At 46.4% G+C, this 21,722-nt stretch overlaps 1 protein-coding gene across 7 annotated transcripts in view; it reads left to right on the plus strand.

Moving 5' to 3' along the window:
* Nucleotides 1–21,722, plus strand: part of SEZ6L (seizure related 6 homolog like) — a 215,804-nt gene that overhangs the window by 137,501 nt on the left and 56,581 nt on the right. For all 7 annotated transcript variants that reach the window (XM_024239792.3, XM_024239793.3, XM_024239794.3 and 4 more), the window contains exons 6-9: nt 1,214–1,379; nt 5,924–6,090; nt 7,024–7,218; nt 9,010–9,148. In XM_024239792.3, coding sequence (XP_024095560.3) covers nt 1,214–1,379; nt 5,924–6,090; nt 7,024–7,218; nt 9,010–9,148 — 667 coding nt within the window. The remainder of the gene's footprint in view (nt 1–1,213; nt 1,380–5,923; nt 6,091–7,023; nt 7,219–9,009; nt 9,149–21,722) is intronic.

The raw sequence follows: 21,722 nt of genomic DNA on the forward strand, positions 1-21,722 counted from the left end.
CACACTATTTTCTAACTTGTTTTTTTTTTCACTTAAAAAATAGTGAGCATCTTCCTATATGCTGAAGTATTCTTTGAGAACATGGTATTTAGTTTCTGAATGGGTGGAGTGTATTTACGTTATGCATCACTTAACAATGGGGATATGTTCTAGAAAATGCATCTTTAGATGATGTCATCATTGCATGAATATTATAGAGTGTATGTACACGAGCCTAGATGGTATAGCCTACTACATACCTAGGCTATATGGTACAGCCTATTGCTTCTCCACTACAAACCTGTACAGCATGTTACTGTGCTGAACACATTGTAACACAATGGTATTTGTTTATCTAAACATAGAAAAGATACAATAAAAATATAATATTAAAATCTTATGGGACCACTGTCATATATACACTCTGTCATAAATTGAAACACTGTTATGTGGCACATGATGTATTTCACTAAACATCTGTGAGTGGACATTCATCTTGGTTTTTTTTATTTTTCATTCCTAGAAACAAGATAGCCATGAATATTCTCATTCCTAACTCTTGGTGCAAATCTCTAAATCTTTTATTATAATTATCCAGAACCGCATTTGCTGGATCAAAGTGTTTGAGCAAGTTTTCTAGGCTTTTCACTAAATTGCCCCCCCGAAAGGTCATAACAGTTTGCATTCTAACTCGTCATAATGAAAGTGAGCATTTCCCATCACCCTTACCATCTCCAGATTTTATTGCTGCTTTTTATCTTGGCCGATTAAGTGGATGAAAGTAGAATAGAGTTTAGATTTGCATTTCATTTATTATGAGTGAGGCTGAATTTTTTAGTGCTTACTAAGTACTAGAAATATATTTCTTCTTTTGTGAACTGCCTGTTTATATCCTTCTTGATTGCCATTTTGTAATTAAAAGTCAGGGCACAGCCAGCACCACAGAACTGTCGTTAAATTGCAGTCATTCCCTACCATGAAATACACATGTTGATGGTTCCAATTGTAGAGTGAAATCTCCTGTCAAACAGGAGGATTCCCTCCCAGGAGGACAAGTCCCTTCTCCCTGCCCGGTTTCCTCCCGCTCCAGGTCTCTGATGTTTAATCCTGGGCAAGGGGCAGGGGTGGGGATCGGGGAGAATGAAACACTCACTTCCTTCTCTCTCTCTCTCTCTCTCCTCTCTCTCTCCCTCTCTGCTCTCTACCATTGCCCACCCACCCCTTTCTGGATCAGCTCCTTGTGGAGGGGCAGTGCACAATGCCACCATCGGCCGCGTCCTCTCCCCAAGCTACCCTGAAAACACCAATGGGAGCCAATTCTGCGTCTGGACGATTGAAGCTCCAGAGGGCCAGAAGCTGCACCTTCACTTTGAGAGGCTGTTGCTGCATGACAAGGACAGGTAAAGCTCTGAAGGTCCACACCCAACCCCGTTTCTTCCCAAAATATTAGAACATGGCTTGAGGACTTGGAGTCTTGAAATGGCTGAAGCTTTGACCTGCGGAATTCAAGAAAAGAAGAGCTGGGGTGGATGGCAAAGATCTTAGACACCATCAGCTTCAATCTCTTCCTTTTACAGATAAGGAAACCGGGGTATGCAGAAGGAAAGGGACCTGCCCCAGCTCACACAGCAGGCTAGGGGAAGAGGCAAAAAGGGAACTGCCCTATTTTTTCTCTTGCACACCCCTTTTTTCAGTTGAACAAAAAGAAAGTATGTATTGATCATCTGCTCAGTACCCAGCCATATATTAGGCTCCACGGAGAACAGGAAAGAAGTAGAAAATATTAGTTTCTGGCATGATAGGAAATTGAGATGGAAAAACTAGACACATGCACATGAAAGAATGAGGGAGAAGTTACCAGGCAATATCTAAGCAAGAGTGTGTCTGTAGACTCTTAATAATATGCATAGAATCCAGAATATGCATAGAATCCAGAATTATAAAACTTTAATATTCTGCCGTCTTATTCTAGAATATTTGGGGATCTTATTCTAGAAATTATGGAGTCTTATTCTAGAATGTTCTGAAATATTCTTGGATCTTATTCTGGGATATTCCAGCGTCTTATTCTAGAATATTATGGGGTTTTGTTCTAGAATATTCTGGATTATTCTGCGATCTTATTCTAAGATAGTCTAGAAAACTAGGACTTTAGCTGCTTTGCCTTGCTGTCTTTAGTTGGGTTTCCTTGGAATCAGACATGGTGATAAAGATGCGAGAGGAAGTAGTTTACTGGGGAGCTGATCCTAGTAAGCACTAGGAGGCACATGGGAAAGTGAGATTGTGAATACCAGCTGCATTAATAAGCAGGTGACTGCTGGGAAAACTGGGATTCTATCCCCTGGAGACCTCTGGGCAATGTGTTGAGCATACCTCAGAGTGGTCCTGTTGGAAGGGTGAGGGAGCTGGGGTATTTATGCACCAGCTCCCATTCATCACTGGATGAGAGATGCAATGAGGAGCACTAACTATCCCCAACATCAGCTGCCACCCTTTGAGCTGGTTGAGTTGACTGAGTCTCAGAGACTTGTGGTCAGAAGCCAGCAGAAAATGTGGGAGCAGTTGACTGCTGAGGTGTAGGAGAGGGTAGGGCACTGGCAGTGTTTACCGCACTTCCAGAATGCCCCCACCTTAGAATTTTGGAGTCCGAGAAACTTTGATCTAAGAATTCTAATGTTTTGGCTTCTTTGATGGATCAAACCTAGACTATGTGGTCTTTAGGTTGGAAAGACTTAAAAAAAAAAAAAAAAAGAGAACTGAATAATTTTCCCATACCTCTTAAGTCCACTTCCCTCTAGGCAGTTCAGCTTTATCCAAAACAACTCTATATCGATAAATTGCTGCTTTAAAGTGTAAGGTATCTAGCAGGGGCTCCCGAACATGGCTTTTCAGCAGCACCAGAATAATAACCTGGGGAATTCTTTAAAAATCAGATTCCCTATCCTTTCTTCTGGAGACTCTGAAAATCCAGGCATGGGAACCCTTGGTGAAGGACCATTTCCAAATCTTAAACCTCAGATCTGCCTCTTCTGTGGGGTGCTTGAGATGAGCCAAGCTTAAGTTTATACTAGACAACAAGAATTAGCAGAGACAAAAGAATGCATCAAAATGAGTATGTTCTTATTTTCTGAAAGTTGTTTAAATCCTGACAAATGGGCCCCCCACTGGCACTGGTCACTAGTAGTTTCTCTGGGGTCCTGCAAAGATCTGCATGAGCAGACACCTATCAGGAAAAAACCAGCTTTCAAGTGTATCAGCAGGAAGAGAAGTTTGTAGAGTTCATCAAGGTTAAAGGTCAACACACACAAGAAAATGATGAAGACATTACTCTCTGGGCCAAGAAGAAAAGAGAAATCAATTATGTCTGTTCCATGTACTTTATTGAGGGGGAAATGGCTAAAATACCACAATATGTCAGTTGCAAGAACTCAGAGCTAGATAAGACTCTACATAAGAAAGGGGACTTTGACCTAAAGTCAAAATGGAAGGAGATTGGATAATGGATCCAAAAATACAGAGGGAGGAGTATTCCAACCATGGAGAATCGGAGGATGAGCACAAAGATGTAGGGGAAAGAGTTAGCAAATTTGTTGGGGGGCTGCAGCGGAAGCTCTCATGAGAACAGGAGGAAAGAGATCTGGGAGGCTAGATTGAGGTTATATCCTGAAGGACTTTGAATGCCAGGCTACTTTTATAGGCAACAGAGAGCCATGAAGTCTTTTTAATAGAGGAGGGACATGAATAAAGATTTTAAGATGATTTTCCTCAAAATGAACCCTTTCTAAACTCCAGTCTCATAATATGCCCCATAAAAAGTGAGTTCTCTGGTCAAACATGTTTGGGAGACACTGCGCCCACCCTGTCCTTGCCTTGAAAGGTCATAATATGTACTAGCTAACAAAGGCACTAATAAGTCCTGCAGGGAAAAAAGTTTAATTTTTATTTAATTCAGCATTTTGCCAATCCATTTGACCATATACTATATAAGAACTTGAGAGAAAATGTATTACTATTGCAGACATTCTAGAAAATATGGTTAGAAAATTGCTGGTTTTAAAAGATTAATAGACTACAGAGATTTTGAAATCTTGAAGCTTTCCTCCAGAGCAACCCTCTTTGCCAAAGGCTTCTGTTCTTTGAAAGAAGTGTCCCAACACACGGCCCCTAAGATACAACAGAGTCATCAGGAATCAGAAGACTATGTAGATGCCCCTTCCCCCTCCTGGAATGCCCCCTGGACTCCACTACAGCCCCCATCCTTGCCTCAGCCATACTGGACACATGGCAAAATAAACAAACTATGGCTCCAACATTTATACATCTTAGTGACATTAGAAACTCGTCTGGGCAGCATAAAATAAACTATTTTTATGAGTCAGTAAAAACCTCAAAGGCTTAAAAATGTGTGTTTATGACTCCATAAAAGAAGCTTATCTAATTTGTATACAGTTTTCTTCACCACTTTTCCATAATTTGTTTAAAAAACCAAGGCTAGCAAGGAGTCAACTTCAAATAGCTTTAATAACAATAAAAATAAATACCAAACATTTTGTTTAACACATTTTATTTTTCAGGGCACTTTTTATTTTGCAATATTCTCAAAGTCCACCTGTAACAGGGGTCAGAAAGACGTTATGGTCGGGTCTCTCCTTTCACAGTTGAGGACACTGAGGCTGAAAGATGTTTTAAGACTTAATGTAAATCCAGATGGGGAATTGAGAAATGGGAATTATGACTCCTGACTTCCCACATAGTGCTCTTAGAAAATGGGGATCAGAGACAGAGCCTGGCAGGGGTCAAATGCTTAATAAACAAAACTTACCTACTGTGTCCTGTTAACCATTTTTTTTTTTCTTTTTTTAGACTGAGTCTTGCTCTGTCACCTAAGCTGGAGTGCAGTGGCTCGATCTTGGCTCACTGCAATCTCTGGCTTCCAGGTTCAAGTAATTCTCCTGCCTCAGCTTCCAGAGTAGCAGGGACTATAGGCGCTCGCCACCATATCCGCCTGAATTTTGTATTTTTAGTAGAGACGGGGTTTCACCATGTTGGCCAGGCTGCTACCTAACTCCTGACCTCAGGTGATCCACCCACCTTGGCCTCCCAAAGTCCTGGGATTATAGACGTGAGCCACCATGCCCCACATTCTGACATAGGTGCAACTGTACCCATTTTACAGATGAGAAAACAGAGGCTCAGAGAAGTGAAGTGTTCTTGTGCAAAGTCACACAGCTGAGAAGTGACAGAGTCAGGACTCACACCCAGGTCTGCCTGACTTTACATAAGCCACCATTTCGGCAATGAGATTAGTCCATTAATTCCAACTTCTCAGTTAATAATAATAGTCAACATCAATTCATTAGTTCATCATTTGGTTTATTACATCATATACATTACTCTCCCTACAACCTCAGAATAAATCCATAAGGAAGCCAGGACAGGCATTTAGTCCCATTGTACAGAAGAGGAAACAGGTTCGATAAGGTGATGCTTGTCTGAGCACATAAGAGGCAAAGTCAGGACTGGGCACAGTGGCTCACGCACGCCTGTAATCCCAGCACTTTGGGAGGCCAAGGCGGGTGGATCACCTGAGGTCAGGAGTTCGAAACCAGCCTGGCCAACATGGTGAAACCCCGTCTCTACTAAAAGTACAAAAATTTGCTGGGCATGGTGGGGCACACCTGTAATCCCAGCTACTCGGGAGGCTGAGGCAGGAGAATCACTTGAACCTGGGAGGCGGAGGTTGCAGTGAGCCAAGGTCGCACCATTGAACTCCAGGCTGGGCAACAAGAGTGAAACTCCATCAAAAAAAAAAAAAAAAGAGGCAGAGTTAGGTTTGGGATTGGGTAATGAGGCTCCAGAGGCAGTCGTAGCACATCCCTTCCTCTGCCATGTCAGTGACCCAGGAAGAACTGTCAGTGTCCCTCCTCTCTGCTCCCACTGCCAGGATGACAGTTCACAGCGGGCAGACCAACAAGTCAGCTCTTCTCTATGACTCCCTTCAAACCGAGAGTGTCCCTTTTGAGGGCCTGCTGAGCGAAGGCAACACCATCCGCATCGAGTTCACGTCCGACCAGGCCCGGGAGGCCTCCACCTTCAACATCCGATTTGAAGGTGAGGGTCCCTGGGAGCTTCCCCTTCTCTTGTGGGGCTGGGGGTAGCCTGGGAGCAGGGAAAGCATGGGGAGATAGAAATCTGGGCTGCGAAGGATGTGGGAAATCCCATGGCCATGTGGATCCTTTGGTTTCCAAAGACAGGCTCTTGGTTTCATTAATAATAACAATGCCTATCATTAACTTTGCACTTACTACGTGCTCAGTGCCTTCGGTGCACTGTCTGATTGGATTTCAGCTTCTGCCTCATGTTTGATCCTCATCACACTGAAACATTAGAACTGTTATTCTATCTGATTTTTGGTGAGGAAACAGGTTTAAGAAACTTGGGTGACCTGCACAAGACCACCAGTGAACAAGGATGGAGTTAAGATTTCTGTCCATCCTGTACTGGGGAGCCCTGAAGCTCTGCTCCACTCCACCTATTAGACCTCTTAGAATTCAGCCACTTCTTCCTCCAAGAAGAATTTAGCAAGAGCCTCTCCTGCTGAGACCCTGACTCTTGAAGAAGGGGTTCGCTGGGCATTTCATGTACGTTGGGGGACTTTCTGTTCTGGCTTTGCCAAGAAAAGTTGGCTTTTATCATAGACAACCCTACAGTTTCCAGTGGCAAAAAATCAGGGCTCTGAAGTTACGGGCCATGGGAAGGATCCATATAGGATGTGGAAAGGCATTAAAACACAACAACTCCACAGGGTGGAAAAGACAGAGATTCTTATTCCTATTTTAGGTTTTTTTAAAAGAGGCCCCAAGGAATCAACTGGGTGGCCCCAGGGTTCTTAGCACGTCAGCTGGAACCAGGACACGTGATCTGGTACCTGTTTTCTTTGGGGCTTTTCTAAACAGCAAAGGGGACCCATCTTCTGAAATACAGCACCGTGGGGTAGTCCCTGCGTCATCTGAACTGCTGCCTCTCTTTATTTCCCTTCCTCAGCGTTTGAGAAAGGCCACTGCTATGAGCCCTACATCCAGAATGGGAACTTCACTACATCCGACCCGACCTATAACATTGGGACTATAGTGGAGTTCACCTGCGACCCCGGCCACTCCCTGGAGCAGGGCCCGGCCATCATCGAATGCATCAATGTGCGGGACCCATACTGGAATGACACGGAACCCCTGTGCAGAGGTGAGTGGACCCACGACTCTCTTCCCACAGCACCCCAGGGACCTCCACCCTTTGGATGAGAAGACCAAGGCCCCAGCTTAGAGGTCTGTTCCCAGTTTTCATACCAATTTTAGGATTAGAACCCTTTCCAGGGTTCACTGTCCTTTGGTTCAGGGTTGCTGCTGGTCCTGAGAAAATTACAAAATGGGTAAATTTTAAAAGGTGCACCTTCTTCCAGGCATAGGTCCCACAGTGCACAGCTTGGTGAGCTGAATACTGCATGGATTTCAGCTCCTAAATACTCCCTCTGCTATGCATGCCTGTGCAGTGCACAACCCACACAACCACCTCATTAATAAGAACAATAATAGTTCTTAATTGGTGTGTAATAATTACGCTACCAGCACTTTGCTAAGAGTGTATGTGCATTATCTGATTTCAACCTCACCATAGCCTTATGAAGTAGATTCTAACAGCCCCTTTTGCAGGTGAGAAACTAATGCTGTGAAGTGACCTGCCTAAGAACACACCGAGGGGAAGTGGCAGGGACAGGAATGGAACTCAGGTCTCTCTGTTCTCAGAGCACTGTACTCTGAGCCCCACTGGACAATGTTGGCTACATAGAACCCTCATCTACACAGGCTCCAGCGGACTGTCCTGCCAGTTTCCCCATATTCTTTTTGTTGTTGTTGAGACGGAGACTCGCTCTGCTCACTGCAGCCTCCGCTTCCCGGGTTCAAGCGATTCTCCTGTTTCAGCCTCCTGAGTAGCTGGGACTACAGGCGTGTGCCACCACACCCGGCTAATTTTGTATTTTTAGTAAAAACGGGGTTTCACCATTAGCCAGGCTGGTCTCGAACTCCTGACTTCAAGTGATCCACCCACCTTGGCCTCCCAAAGTGCTGGGATTACAGGCATGAGCCATCGCACCTGGCCCGTTTCCCCATATTCAAGGCCGCTGAGCCACCCTGAACCTGGGTCTCCTGCTGGCATGTGGAGTAATGAAAGGTGCCCTCACTCCTGGCAGCCACAGCCTCAATGGCAGTTGGTGTGAAATCACAGCCTTGCCATGGTGAGGGATTGATCCCTATATTAAATGTGCTGGTTTAACAGAGCGGAATTTATTGGTGCTTTGGCCTCTGCCATGTTGAGAACTTTCCAAAGTGGTAAACACAGAGTGGAATTTAAAGGGCACCTGCCGCAGCCACATCTCTGCTTCCAGTTCAGGGCCGGGACCTGTCATAGCAACATTATCTAAATTATCGAGCAGCTACCACGTGCCAGACGCTGTGCAGCATGTTTGACATTCATGAGCTTAAGCCTCAAAATAACCCAATGAGGTTGGCAGTGGTATTGCCCCCATTTTATAGAGAAAGGGAGCTGAGGCTCTGGGAAATTACGTACCTCCTCCTACAGCCTGTTAGCGGCAGAGGCAAGATTGGAACCCCAGGACCACCTAACTTGAGTGGGCGGTCTCTTAGCCACTACTCACCCTGCAAAAGAGCAGAGGCTGTTGAGGAGTCATTCTGACCACTGAGCTCTGTCCTTGGTCTTGAAAGAGCAATAGCGCCTCTTAGCCCAACTTTTACCAACCCTCAGGCGCAAGGTAGGCAGCTGGCCAGCTCTCATTTAATCACTAAACACACACACACACACACACACACACGTGCTGGCTGCCCAAGGTGAAGGCACCTGTCCACAGTACACAGAGATTCACGGCTGTCTGACTTCATAGCCCACATGGTTAGCCGCTATGCCACATTGACTTCTTTACAAATAAAGTCCGTCTTCTTGCCTGTCTGTCTTTTACAGCCATGTGTGGTGGGGAGCTCTCTGCTGTGGCTGGGGTGGTATTGTCCCCAAACTGGCCGGAGCCCTACGTAGAAGGTGAAGATTGTATCTGGAAGATCCATGTGGGAGAAGAAAAACGGATCTTCTTAGATATCCAGTTGTGAGTGTTTATAATGGGTGGCCCTCTAATTTGGCAAAGTTTGGGAGATTGAGAAAGAAATTTCTCCTGCTTTATTCTTTCAACCAATGTTAACTAAGCGTCTACTATGTGCCGGGACTGTGCAGAGAACAGGCATTCCCATAGTGAGACCAACAACAGCAGCACACATACACACACACACACACACACACACACACAGAGAGAGAGAGAGAGAGAGAGAGAGAGAGAGTCCCTATCTTTGGGAAATTCAGCCTAGGAAACAAATATGAAATGAGGACATACACAAATAATTGCATACTCTAACTTCAATATGTGTTGTAAGGAGAGGTTAATGGTGCTATGAGATTCTATAACTGGAATTTGATATAAAAAGGAAGGTCAGAAAAGTCTTCCCCGAGGATCTGATACTAAAGCTCAGAACTAAAAGAGGAGTTGGAGTGATGCATCCCAAATGAACAGAATGTGCAAAAGCCCTGTGGCAAGCATCTCATTTTCAAAGGACCAACTGGCCAGTGTGGCCAGGAAGAAGGGGGCACTGTAACACCCATTTACTGGACTACAGTTGTTTATTTTCCTGTTTGTCTCCCTCAACTAAACCAGAAGGTCCTCTCCACTGGGGCTGGGGCTGACTACCCTCTGTTTCCACAGTCTAACGCAGAGTCCGATACACAGTAGATGCTCAGGAAATGATTGCTGAATGAAAAAAAAATGTTTTTAATGAACGGACTTACTTGGCTGTGCGGCTGGGTTTCCTGTACTCACAGGGGGTAACCATTAGATTCTCCATCCAGAATGTTCCCCACTAGCTCCCCAGGAGGGTGACACTTGCAGGGAAGCAGCTACCTGGGCCAGATGCAAAAGTGACTGCTCTAAGCATTTCTGTCTTAGGTAATTCTCACAAAGAACCCTCCCTGGGAGGTCCTTAACCCCACTGTCTGAGAAGGCAGCAGAGGTGCAGGGAGCCCACCCAGAAAGCCAGCGAGTAGCAGGGCTGAAATTCAGGCCTCTGTGGCTTCTCAGTCATGCTCTTTCCACTGCCCCATGTAAGATGGGGGTGAGAAGTGGACAAAGACAGATGGTGGTGTCTGGAAAAAGCAGAATACAGGGTTCCCGACAGACCCAGGTGGCAGACGGGAGGGTGGCTGCGGGAGGAGAGAGTGCTGAAACCCAGCAGGCTGGGGAAGCAGCACTCATGGTTCTCTGGCTCTACAGAGGAATCTTGCAAGAGAAAGAGAAATTAGTTTCAAATTATTAGTGACTGGCTTTTGAGACTGTTCCTTAGATGCAGCAAAAATGTCCTTAGTCTGGGTGCAGTGGCTCATGCCTGTAACCCCAACACTTTGGGAGGTTGAGGCAGGAGGATTGCTTGAGACCAGGAGTTTGAGACCAGTCCCAACAACATAGAGGCATCCTGTCTCTTCAAAAAAATAAAAATTAGCTGGGTGTGGTGGCACACGCCTGTGGTACCAGCTACTTGGGAGGCTGAGATGGGAGGATCTCTTGAGCCTGGGAAATTGAGGCTGCAGTGAGCCATGATCATGCCACTGCACTCCAGCCTGGGTGACAGAGTAAGACCTTGTCTCGAAAAAAAAAAAAGTGTCCCCAGAGGCTGTCCCAGAACCTCCTTCTCCAGTGGAGTCAGAGATTTACACAGCTTGAATAGCTGCCCCTTGTGGACTTGGGGCCAGGCCAATCTAAGAAAGAATTCCACCTCCTTCCCATGTGACTTTGGGCTGGGCTCGCCTGTTCTCACCTCTCTCTGGGCCTCAATTTTTCTCTCCTGTAATGGGGGTCTTGGAACATCAATGCTTTGTGGTTGCTGGAGGCAGATTTTATGCATTCCTAGCCCATTGCCTCACTCCTCAATAAAGCTCATCCTCATCTGGGCACGGTGGCTCACACCTGTAATCTCAACACTTTGGGAGGCTGAGATAGGAGAATCACTTGGGGCCAGGAGTTCAAGACCAGCCTAGGCAACATAGTGAGACCCCATCTTTACAAACAATTAAAAAAACTAGCCAGGCATGGTGGCACCTGTAGTCCTAGCTACTTGGGAGGCTCAAGTGGGAGAATTACTTGAGCCCTGGAGTTCCAGGCTGCAGTGAGCCATGATTGCACCACTACTTCAGCCTGGGCAACAGAGTAAGACTCTGTCTCTTAAAAAAAAAATTAAAATTAAAATTGAATTAAACAGACCTCATCCTCTTCCCCCCATTCCTTTCTCTCTGACTTCTAGAGTCTGGAATAAGATGCTTATTCATTCATTCCAAACAAACTGTTTGAGTGTCTACTATAAGCCAAGCACAATTTTATGTGCTGGAAAGGTTCTAATGGTTGTTCCTTCAGTGGTGAAGTTCATATTGAAAAGAATGGAATGGATTGTCTCTCTTAACTCTAGGGAAAAAATTATTGTGTACATACTGTGTGCCAGCAGTAGGCTTAGCACTGAAGATACAGTTGTGAGAAAAACAGGGCGGTCCTCACCCTACATGCCTAGCAGGTGAGGCAGGTAAGAAAGTAAATGCAGTGTGAAAGGGGCAGTGACAGGCAGATGAGGGCACCTGAGTGAAATCAGGAGGGCTTCCAGGAGGAAGTGACTTCTATAATAGCATGAAAGAGAAGGTAGGCAGGTGATGAGGGGAAAAGAAGAATGTCCTGGCCAGGCATGGTGGCTCACGCTTGTAATCCCAGCACTTTGGGAGGCTGAGGTGGGTAGATCATTTGAGGTCAGTAGTTCAAGACCAGCCCAGCCAACGTTGTGAAATCCCGCTCTCCACTAAAAATACAAAAATTAGCCAGGCGTGATGGTGGGTGCCTGTAATCTCAGCTATTCGGGAGGCTGAGGCAAGAGAATCACCTGAACCCGGGAGGTGGAGATTGCGGTAAGCCAAGATCATGCCACTGCACTTAAGCCTGGGTGACAGAGTGAGACTCTGAAAAAAGAAAGAAAGAAAGAGAGAGAGAGAAAGAAGAAAAAAAGAAGGAAAGAAAGAAAGAAGGAAAGAAAGAAAGGAAGAAAGGAAGGAAGGCAGGAAGGAAGGAAGGAAGGAAGGAAGGAAGGAAGGAAGGAAGGAAGGAAGGGAGAGAAAGAAAGAAAGGAAGGAAGGAGGGAGGGAGGACAGGACAGAAAAGGAAGAAGAATGTCCTACCTGCATGATGAGAACATCTGCAAAGCATCTACAAAGCCTGGAAATGAGAGAGTGTGACCCACTTAATGAATAAAGTTGAACGTGGCTGGAGCAAAGCATGGCAGGTGGGTAGAGATTACAGAGGGAATGGATCAAAGGGAAGCTCTGGGGTCTTCTTAGCTGAAGCTTCACATAGAAAACTTTATTCTAAGGCTGCATCCCTTAGGAAGCCTTCTGTGTTGCCCCCTTGTCCTTGTCCATAAATATAAATTTATGGTTCCAGCTTATGAATTCCTTCCCCCAGAAGTTACCAGGAAAACTGCCTGTCTTCAGCCAAGAGAAGGTACAACCTACTCCTGAGTTCTTGGATTCTCTGGCAGAAGATTCCACCCAACCCCAGGCCTCATGAAGTCATCTATAATCCCCCCTCTTCTGCTTGGCTCGCCTCTTCTCGCCTCACAGGGAGCCTCCCAGATGAGTGGTTTTGCTTAAATAAGACAGGCCCACATCTCCCTTTGGTGCCAGAGGTCTGGAGGAGGAAACAAGAAAATGGGAATCTTTACTTTCATCATCTCTAGGCATCAAATATTCAATTAACCTTCAGCCTGACACCAGATTGGGTTTTATTTCTACCACTAAGCATGCATGCAATGGAGCAGCCGATCCGGGAACCTCAAGCAATTAAAGCTTCCCCAAAGCCAGGCCACTGGCATTAGTATCAGGAAGGGAGCCCTTGCAGCGGGGGCAGGCTTTCTCTCTTCTGAACATTTTCACAATCGTAGATTGAGCATTGACCAGTAGAGAGGACCCTCAGTTTCCTTCCTCCCTGCCCTGATACTCCATGCCCTCAGCAGCCCTGGACCCAGCACCTAGCATCTCTGGGCCTCAGATTCCTCCTCTGCAAAATGATGGGCTACCTTGAATCAAGGGTAGATGCAAATCCAAAATCATGAAGGTCCAGGCAACACAAATGCAGGAATTAGAGCTGTTGTGAGATTATATGGAGGAGAGGGAGCTGTGATGAATTAGGAAGTACACACCCTATCTAAAATCATTTAAATTCAATTTCCATTTTATTTTATTTTATTGTTTGCGATAGAGTCTCACTGTCACCCAGGCTAGAGTGCAGTGGTGCCATCTCAGCTCACTGCAACCTCCAATTCCTGGGTTCAAGCGATTCTCCTGCCTCAGCCTCCTGAGTAGTTGGGATTACAGGCGTGTACCACCACACCCAGCTAATTTTTGTATTTTAAATAGAGATGGGGTTTCACCACGTTGGCCAGGCTGGTCTCAAACTCTTGATCTCAAGTGATCTGCCTGCCTCAGCCTCCCAAAGTGGTGGGATTACAGGTGTGAGCCACTGCCCCGGGCCATAATTTCAGTTTTTAAAAATAACATCCTCTCCTCCAAAAAAAAAAAAAGTGCCTACTGGCTGAATCCAAACTGAGGGCCACCAGTTTGCAACCCTTGCAAATGATTAAGGTGATTGAGGGTTTAAGCTCCTTTCTCATTGCAGCAATGAAGAAATTCATATTTTTAAGCACTTACTATTTTCAAGGTCTTTACTAACATTAATTTTTTCTTCCTATAAGTTAAAAATAAATTGTATTATTTGCTCTTTGGATTAATCCCATGAAGTAGGTGCAACTATTACATTTAATTATATCCTCTTGCTTCCTCACCACTTCACTTGGATGTCTAAGAGGCATCTCAAATGAAATGTATTCAAAGACAAACTCCTGATTCTCCCTCCCTATATCTATTTATAGGGAGATATTTATTTATCTATTTATCTATTATACTTATTTTACCCCATCTTTCTCATATGTGTAAGGTATGATCTATTCCATCAGTTGCTTGGGGGAAAGAATCAAACAACGACAAAACAGAAACCTTGGCATTATTCTGGCCCAGTGGAGTGCTGACTTTCTTAGCAAGTTGATGGCACAGTGGGCCACACCCTGATTTGTAGCATCTGTCAACTTCCACGGTGTAAATAATCCCACCATGACCCATTTTAAGCTACCAACATAATGAAAACAGGCTCTCCAAATGCCTGGACCATTAGCTCTTACAAGCCAGTATGAGCCTGCCCCCAGCCCAGCACACTCACTGTGAACTGGACCTTTCTCTTTCTCCCACACCCTGTAGCCAAATCCTCAGGAAATTCCATTGCTTCTACTCAAAAGTCAAAGTCTTCCCAGAGTCCAAGCAGTTCTGACACCTCCACTGCCACCTGCAGGGTCCACGCCACCACCTTGTCTTCCCAGGATTGTTGCAACAGCCTTTGAGGTATCCTTGTTCCCACTTTTGCCCCCTTTGGGCTCTTTTTAACCAACACTCTGAGTGATCCTGTTACAACCGAAGTCATATCACCCATGCTCTGCTCAAAGTTCTGCAATAGCTCCCCGTTTTATTTGGACTTAAAGCCAGTGTTTTTACAAAAGGCCCTATGGGATCTAGCTCTGGTTACATCTCCAGCATCACTTTATTCCTCTCTTCTCCTTTCTATATGGTACATTCGACCATATTAGCCTTCTTGCCATTCCACACACATGCCTCAGGGCCTTTGCACTGCTGTCTCCTCTGCCATTGGGATGCTCTGCCCCAAATATCTGCAGAGCTTGCTCCCCATCTCTCCATCCTCTGACTTTGCTTCACTTCCATAGCCCTTACCACCACCTAACACACTACGCATTGTGGTGTATCCTGAAGTATTTCAACTCCCACACCTCCACCTGGAATGTCACCTCCATGAGAAGAGCAGGAGTTTATTTTATGTCTTATTTACTGCTGTAACCCTAACATATAGACCAGTGCATGGCCCATAGTAGGTGCTTAATAAATAAAAGGCAATGAAATAAATGTAGCTTGTCACGATCATACAGACATGAGGCTTCAAAGCAATAATTTGAACCCAAATTTATGTTCAGCTGGCTATGATGCACATGGAGGGAAAAAAGAGGGTCAGAAAAATACGGAAAGATCTTCTGGGGACATGGCCTCCATTTTTTAATAAGTACAGGTTTATTACATGACAGGGAACCTGGTCGATAAGAAATAACACTTGGCTGAAAATTATCAGGTAAAGTATTAAATAATAGGAGTAGGAGGACTCCCCAAGAGAATGTTTTATAGGGTTATAGTTTCAAAGGATGTGTCATCACAGACCTTAGAATCAGACTATCTAGCGGAAGGGGGCTTCAAGATCCCCCAATCCAGTGATGCTGAGATATGCTGGCAGAGTTCAGGGACCAAGTGCCGTGGGGCTTGGGGAGCCTACATCATTCTCCCGGGTATTCTGAGCACTGGACACTAAGCCAAGCAGAAAGTGATGATGGAACCACAGACAGGCTCAGAATGGGGCCAATAAGGGGAGGCATCGCCCTCCCCAAGGCAGCTGTCACGACTTGTGTTAGGACAAGCAGCCAGCGTCATCCCAGGGCCTTAGGATTTGCAGTGACATCAAAATCAATTCAGTCCCAGTTTTAATCATCATGGACATGTGAGGACTGTCATTTTTGTCACTGAGCAAGTTTAATTCGATTCCACATATATTTATTGAGCATCCACTATGTAGCAGACATTGAGGCTGGGCCCTGGCAGTGAGCAAGAGAGATGCAGCCCCGCCCTCGGGGAGCCATGTCGCAGGCTGATACAGCACCAGCAAGAGGAAATACAGCACTCTGGGGGCCCAGAGAGAGGGAAGGTGAGCCTGGCTGAGAATGTGAGGGAGAAGCTTTCCTGAGAACAGTAAAGTCTAAGTCAGTTTTCCTCAGCCAGGGGCTATCTTGCCCCAGAGGACACTTGCCAATGTTTGGAGGCATTTCTGGTTGGCACAATGGGAGGGTGGGGTGGAGAGCACCCCCAGCATCTAGTGGGGACAGGCCAGGGATGCTGCTATGCATCCTACAATGCACAGGACAGTCCCCACCACAAAGAATGAGCTGACCGAATATATCAATGGTGTTGAAGCAGAGAAACCCTGATCTATGCTAAGACCTGAAAGACAGAGAGAAGATGGGCAGAGATGGAGGGGAACAGTGTTCCAGCCAAAAGGAACAGCATGTGCTAAGGTCCAGAGGCAGGAAAGCACAGCTCCCTTCTTAATTGTCCACGATATTTAATATTTGCTGAGCACTTAGGACATCCCAAGCATTTACATCCTAGACATCTTCACGACAAGCACATGCCTTGGGTTCTGTTATTATCTCCATTTTCCAGATGAGTAGACTGAGGCTTAGGGTGGTGGGAGAGTGCCTGCGATCGCACAGCTAGAAGCTGGCGGAGCTTGGACTTTAACTCCACTTGCCATGTCTCCAGGACCCTGTGTGTCTGGAGTTCAAGGGCGCATCCATGAAGTAGGACAGCCTGGAGGTGAGTGCGACTCAGCAGCGCCTCGAAGGCCACATTAGGGAGTCCGGGCTTCCCCAAATTGGGCAGCAGGAAAAGGGTTTAAGCATTTAAAGAGATTAAAGCTTTGCAGAAGGGAGCTGAGTCCTCTGGTCACCAGCCCGAGGCTCACGCCGACAAGCTTGGCACACGCTTGGCAGAGTGGCATCTGGACTTGGCACCTCCTCCCTCCCACAGAGGGAGTGAAAATAGCATCTCAACAGCCAGGGTTACGTGAGGCCCAAGAGCTGCTGGGTTTAATTTATCTTGCTTGGTTTTCCACTGACAGTTTTAGTAAACCAATTTGGGTTTGATAGTAAAAATAATTCCATCCTCCGGGCCCCTCAGCCCTCCTAAGTGTTTGCAATTGTTATTTTTCACATCGACGATGGGGAGGGAGTGTGCACTGCAGACCGAGCTGGGTAGGTGGCCCATAGTAGGCGCATGACTTAGCTGTCTGCTGAGTCATGAATGAGGACGTAAGCCACATTTCCCAGGCGAGAGGGGATCTCTCTCCCTCTTCGTCTACTGGGCAGTCTGTTGATACCGTGGGCATAGCGGTTCTAATTAGTTACCATTTATTAAAAACCTACTATGTGCTAGGCAGGCCCTGAGCTGCATCGTTTAGGTCCGTGAGCAATAATAAATGTGAACATTATTATGCAGAGATAATAATTACATAAATTAGAGCTAATGTTGGTAGAGATAATTACAGAAGGGTAATTACCCAAATTAGAGATAATGTATGCCAAGCACATTGCATGTTATCTGGCACATAGTTGGTGCTTCATAAATGGAGACTACTATTATCAGGAATCCTCAGATAAGGCAGATATTATCATTACCACTTTATGGGTTGGGTAATGACAGCACAGAGAGGTTGTGTGGCTTCCTCAGGTCACACAGCTAGTAAAGATGGAGCACACACTGTAGCCTCCACTTCCACCGACTTGAACAGCTTTCAGGGCACCAGCTGCGTGTCTCGGCAATGCAGCAGCAATGCAGGAAGGCTCCCAGGCCTGTAGGGACTCAAAGTTCAGGAAGGGACGTACAGCCATAAACAGACAACCTGGCAAAATGTAGGCAAAGTCCTGTGGCTTGGAGGGTGAGTTGGGGAGGTAGAGGGGAACTAGATTTATCTCCGTGAATTATGGAAATATCCCTGAGAAGGTGACATCCAGAAGGAATCCTGAAGAATGCCAGTTGCCCGGAGTTAATGGGAGAAAAGTGTCGTGAGCAAAGGATTCAAGCAGTGATGACAGTGACCATTAGGCATGAAATGAATGCTCTGAATCACAGCGTCAGTTACAATTGTTTGCCCCACATTGTTGGTGTTGGAGGAAAGAAGGAGGTTGCATCAACTTGGGGTGAGTCAGGAGCCCTCAGGCTAAACCTTCTTCACACCCCAAATGCCTCCCTAACCCACCATGTATCCCTCCCAGCTCCATCAGAAATCTGCCTCTTACTCTAAAAACACAACTGAACAGAAACTTTTAAATCCTAAGGGACTTTTCATGTTGCTCTCCTCTCACTCACTCTCATTTGTTCTCTCTCCACACCCCTTCCCCAACTCTCAAAATAAATTATGGAAAGGAGAATAAGGGAACTAACATTGGTGAAGGCATCATAGAATAGAAGATTCAAGAGGGGCCCCAAGTGGGGAGGTAACTTAGCAAGTATCACACAGCAAGAGAGGACCAGAAAGACAACCTGCTTGTGGCCACAAGAGCTCAGCACGGGGGGCCACAACCTTGAAGATGCTTTGCAGCCAAGGAGACATAAAAGCATCTAGAGTCAAAAAGAGGTGCTTGTAAGTGCATCTTGATGTTCACCAGCTCTGTGGCCTCAGGCAGATTATTGAAGGTGCTGGTGCCTGCCCCCACAATGGGATATTTTGTTCACTTTATCCCCAGTGTCTGGCACAAAGAAAGTTCTTGATCAATATCTGTTGAATGAAAGAGACGGTAAGGCTGGGCACAGTGGCTCATGTGTGTAATCCCAGCACTTTCGGAAGCCAAGATGGGAGGATCGCTTGAGCCCAGGAGTTCAAGACCAGCCTGGGCAACAAAGCAAGACCCCATCTCTACAAATAATTTAAAAATTAGCCAAACATGGTGGCACGCACCTGTGGTCCCAGCTACTTGAAAGGCTGAGGTGGGAGAATCACCTGAGCTCAGGTGTTGAGACCAGCTTGGGCAACATAGTGAGACCCTGTTTCTAAAAAAAGAGAGACAGAGAAGGTGGGTGTGTAAATTAATTAAATAATGTAAAAATTAAAATAACAACATAAGGTTTCTGACACAAGATAGGCAGATAACCATAGCTAACACTACTTTTACCCCTACTATATCCCAGACTTTATGCTAAATATTGGCACACATTATCTCATTGATGATGATGATGATGATGATGATGATGATGATGATGAAAGACCAACAACTGACGTTCATTGAGTACTTACAATGTGCCAGTCTTTACGTGCTTTTTTTATCTATAGTAACTCATTTCACTCTCCAGTGCAATATCAGTACCCTATGCAATATCTACATCACATCAGTATGACTATTCCTTTGTACAGGTGAAGAAACTGAGGCTGAGAGAGATGAAACTGCTTGCCCAAGGTCACACAATTAGGATGTGGCCAAGTCAGGACTTGAACCCAGGTCTCTAAGACCAAAGCCAGTTTTTAACCACACACACACACACACACACACACACACACACACATTGATTCCTCTGAGCTTGCAGTTTGAGTGTTACAGTAGGAATGAAGAGAATCCATACACAGGTCCTACCCAGGTATCCCAGCTGACTAATTACCTTCCTCTCCCCCACTATTTGCAGGGGATTGTGGTGGTAACTTGGAAACACAAGCCCCAGGGTTAGGTCCTCCACCAATACATGCCCGTGTTCTGCTCCTTGGCCACACCACGCTCTTCTCACCTTGGTGATTGCAAGAGCCTACTTGGGAGGGGACCTGCTCTCTGTCTGAGCTGGACATTGCCTTATCGGTGCACCCCTACAATCTCAAGGCATTCGAATGCAATTAGACCTGACATCTTAGGGAGACAGGACTGCTTGTTTTACGAGTCCCTGACATGCGCTGTCCTCCTGAACTTACTATTCGACAAGTGTTTACTGTGGGCATACCATGTGGCTAGAGATGCATCCAATTATCAGAGGTCTGGAGATGACAATAATCACTCACATGGATTACTATGGTGCCAAAATACTCACGTGCTCTTACCTTTGTGCCAAGCTCTGTTCTGAGCACGTTACCTCTTAGTTAATTCTCGAAGCAACCTAGGAGAGTCACACGATTTGTTCTCCATGTAATGGACGAGGACAGTGATCCTCCTCCGAGGGGTGAAATGGCTCGCCACTTAGACCCAAGAGTGCCAGCCTCACATCCCTCATCACCCCTCAACCCTGCTTCACAGAGTAGAATCGACTTCATCCTGAGGGCAGCCAGCCTCCCTTGAGAGCTGAGCAGACAAGCAGTGTAGTCAGACCTGCCATTTAGACGGCACCCCTGGGAGGAAGGCAGAGGTGGCAGGAAGCCAGGCAGGAGGCAGAGGGGCAGCAGCGTTGGCTTGGCATGGTCCTGTGATGGCCGAGGCCTGGGGAAGCCCCTGCAAACCCCTCTGGGGCCTTCCGGGGAGAAGCTGGGACAAGCCCTCTAGGTTTCAAAGGGTTCGTTTTTCTTGGAGGAGTTCCCACACCAGGTGGGGACGGCCCCCGCGTGGAGTTTCCTGGGGGTGTTCTGGCCGCTTGGATTGGCCACACCAGGGCTTTCTCCAGGGGAGGCCTTCGAGAATATGTGCATGATGCGGATGCAGAATGGCAGGAAGCGGCGACCCCAGCCACCGCCAGCTTCTGCTGGGAAAAGCTCTGTCAGCTCTTCCTCCAGCAATGCAAAGCCCTGGCCCCACTGCCCTCTGCACATGTGCATGTCTGCGTGTGTGTGGCAGTATATACCACACACCACACACACATCACACAACGCTATACACACCACACACCCTAACACACATCACACACACCACACAACGCTATACACACCACACACCCTAACACACATCACACACACCACACACACCACATGACACTACACACACCACATACACACACACACAACACACACACAACACACACACCACATGACACTACACACGCCACATACACACACAACACACACAACACACACACCACATGACACTATACACACCACACACATACACACACACACCACACAATGCTACGCACACCACACACCCTAACACACACCACACACACACACCACCCCACACACACCACACACACAACATGACACTACACACACCACACACACCCCCACACACACACCACACACGCCACACAAGCCACACATGCCACACCACATGACACTACACACACCACACACACACCACATGACACTACACATGCCACATACACACACAACACACACACAACACACACACCACATGACACTATACACACCACACATATACACACACACACCACACAATGCTACGCACACCACACACACCCCCACACACACACCACACACACCACACACGCCACACATGCCACACCACATGACACTACACACACCACACACACCACACAATGCTACACACACCATACACACACTCCACACACACACTACACACCACGACACTACACACACCACACACACACCACATACACACCACACACACACACGCACAAACCACACACATGACACTACACACACCACACACACACCCGCCCACACACCCCACACACCACACACATGCCACACATCATATGACACTACACACACCACACACATCATACACACACACACCCCACACACACCACATGACACTACACACACCACACACGCCACACACACGACACTACACACACACCATACACACCATACACACACCCCACACACACCACATGACACGACACATGCCACACACGCCACACACACCACATGACACTAAACACACACCACACACACCACACACACAGCCCCACACACATACCACATGACACTAAACACA

This window comes from Pongo abelii, chromosome 23 (assembly GCF_028885655.2).
Source record: "Pongo abelii isolate AG06213 chromosome 23, NHGRI_mPonAbe1-v2.0_pri, whole genome shotgun sequence".
Lineage (NCBI taxonomy): Eukaryota > Metazoa > Chordata > Mammalia > Primates > Hominidae > Pongo > Pongo abelii.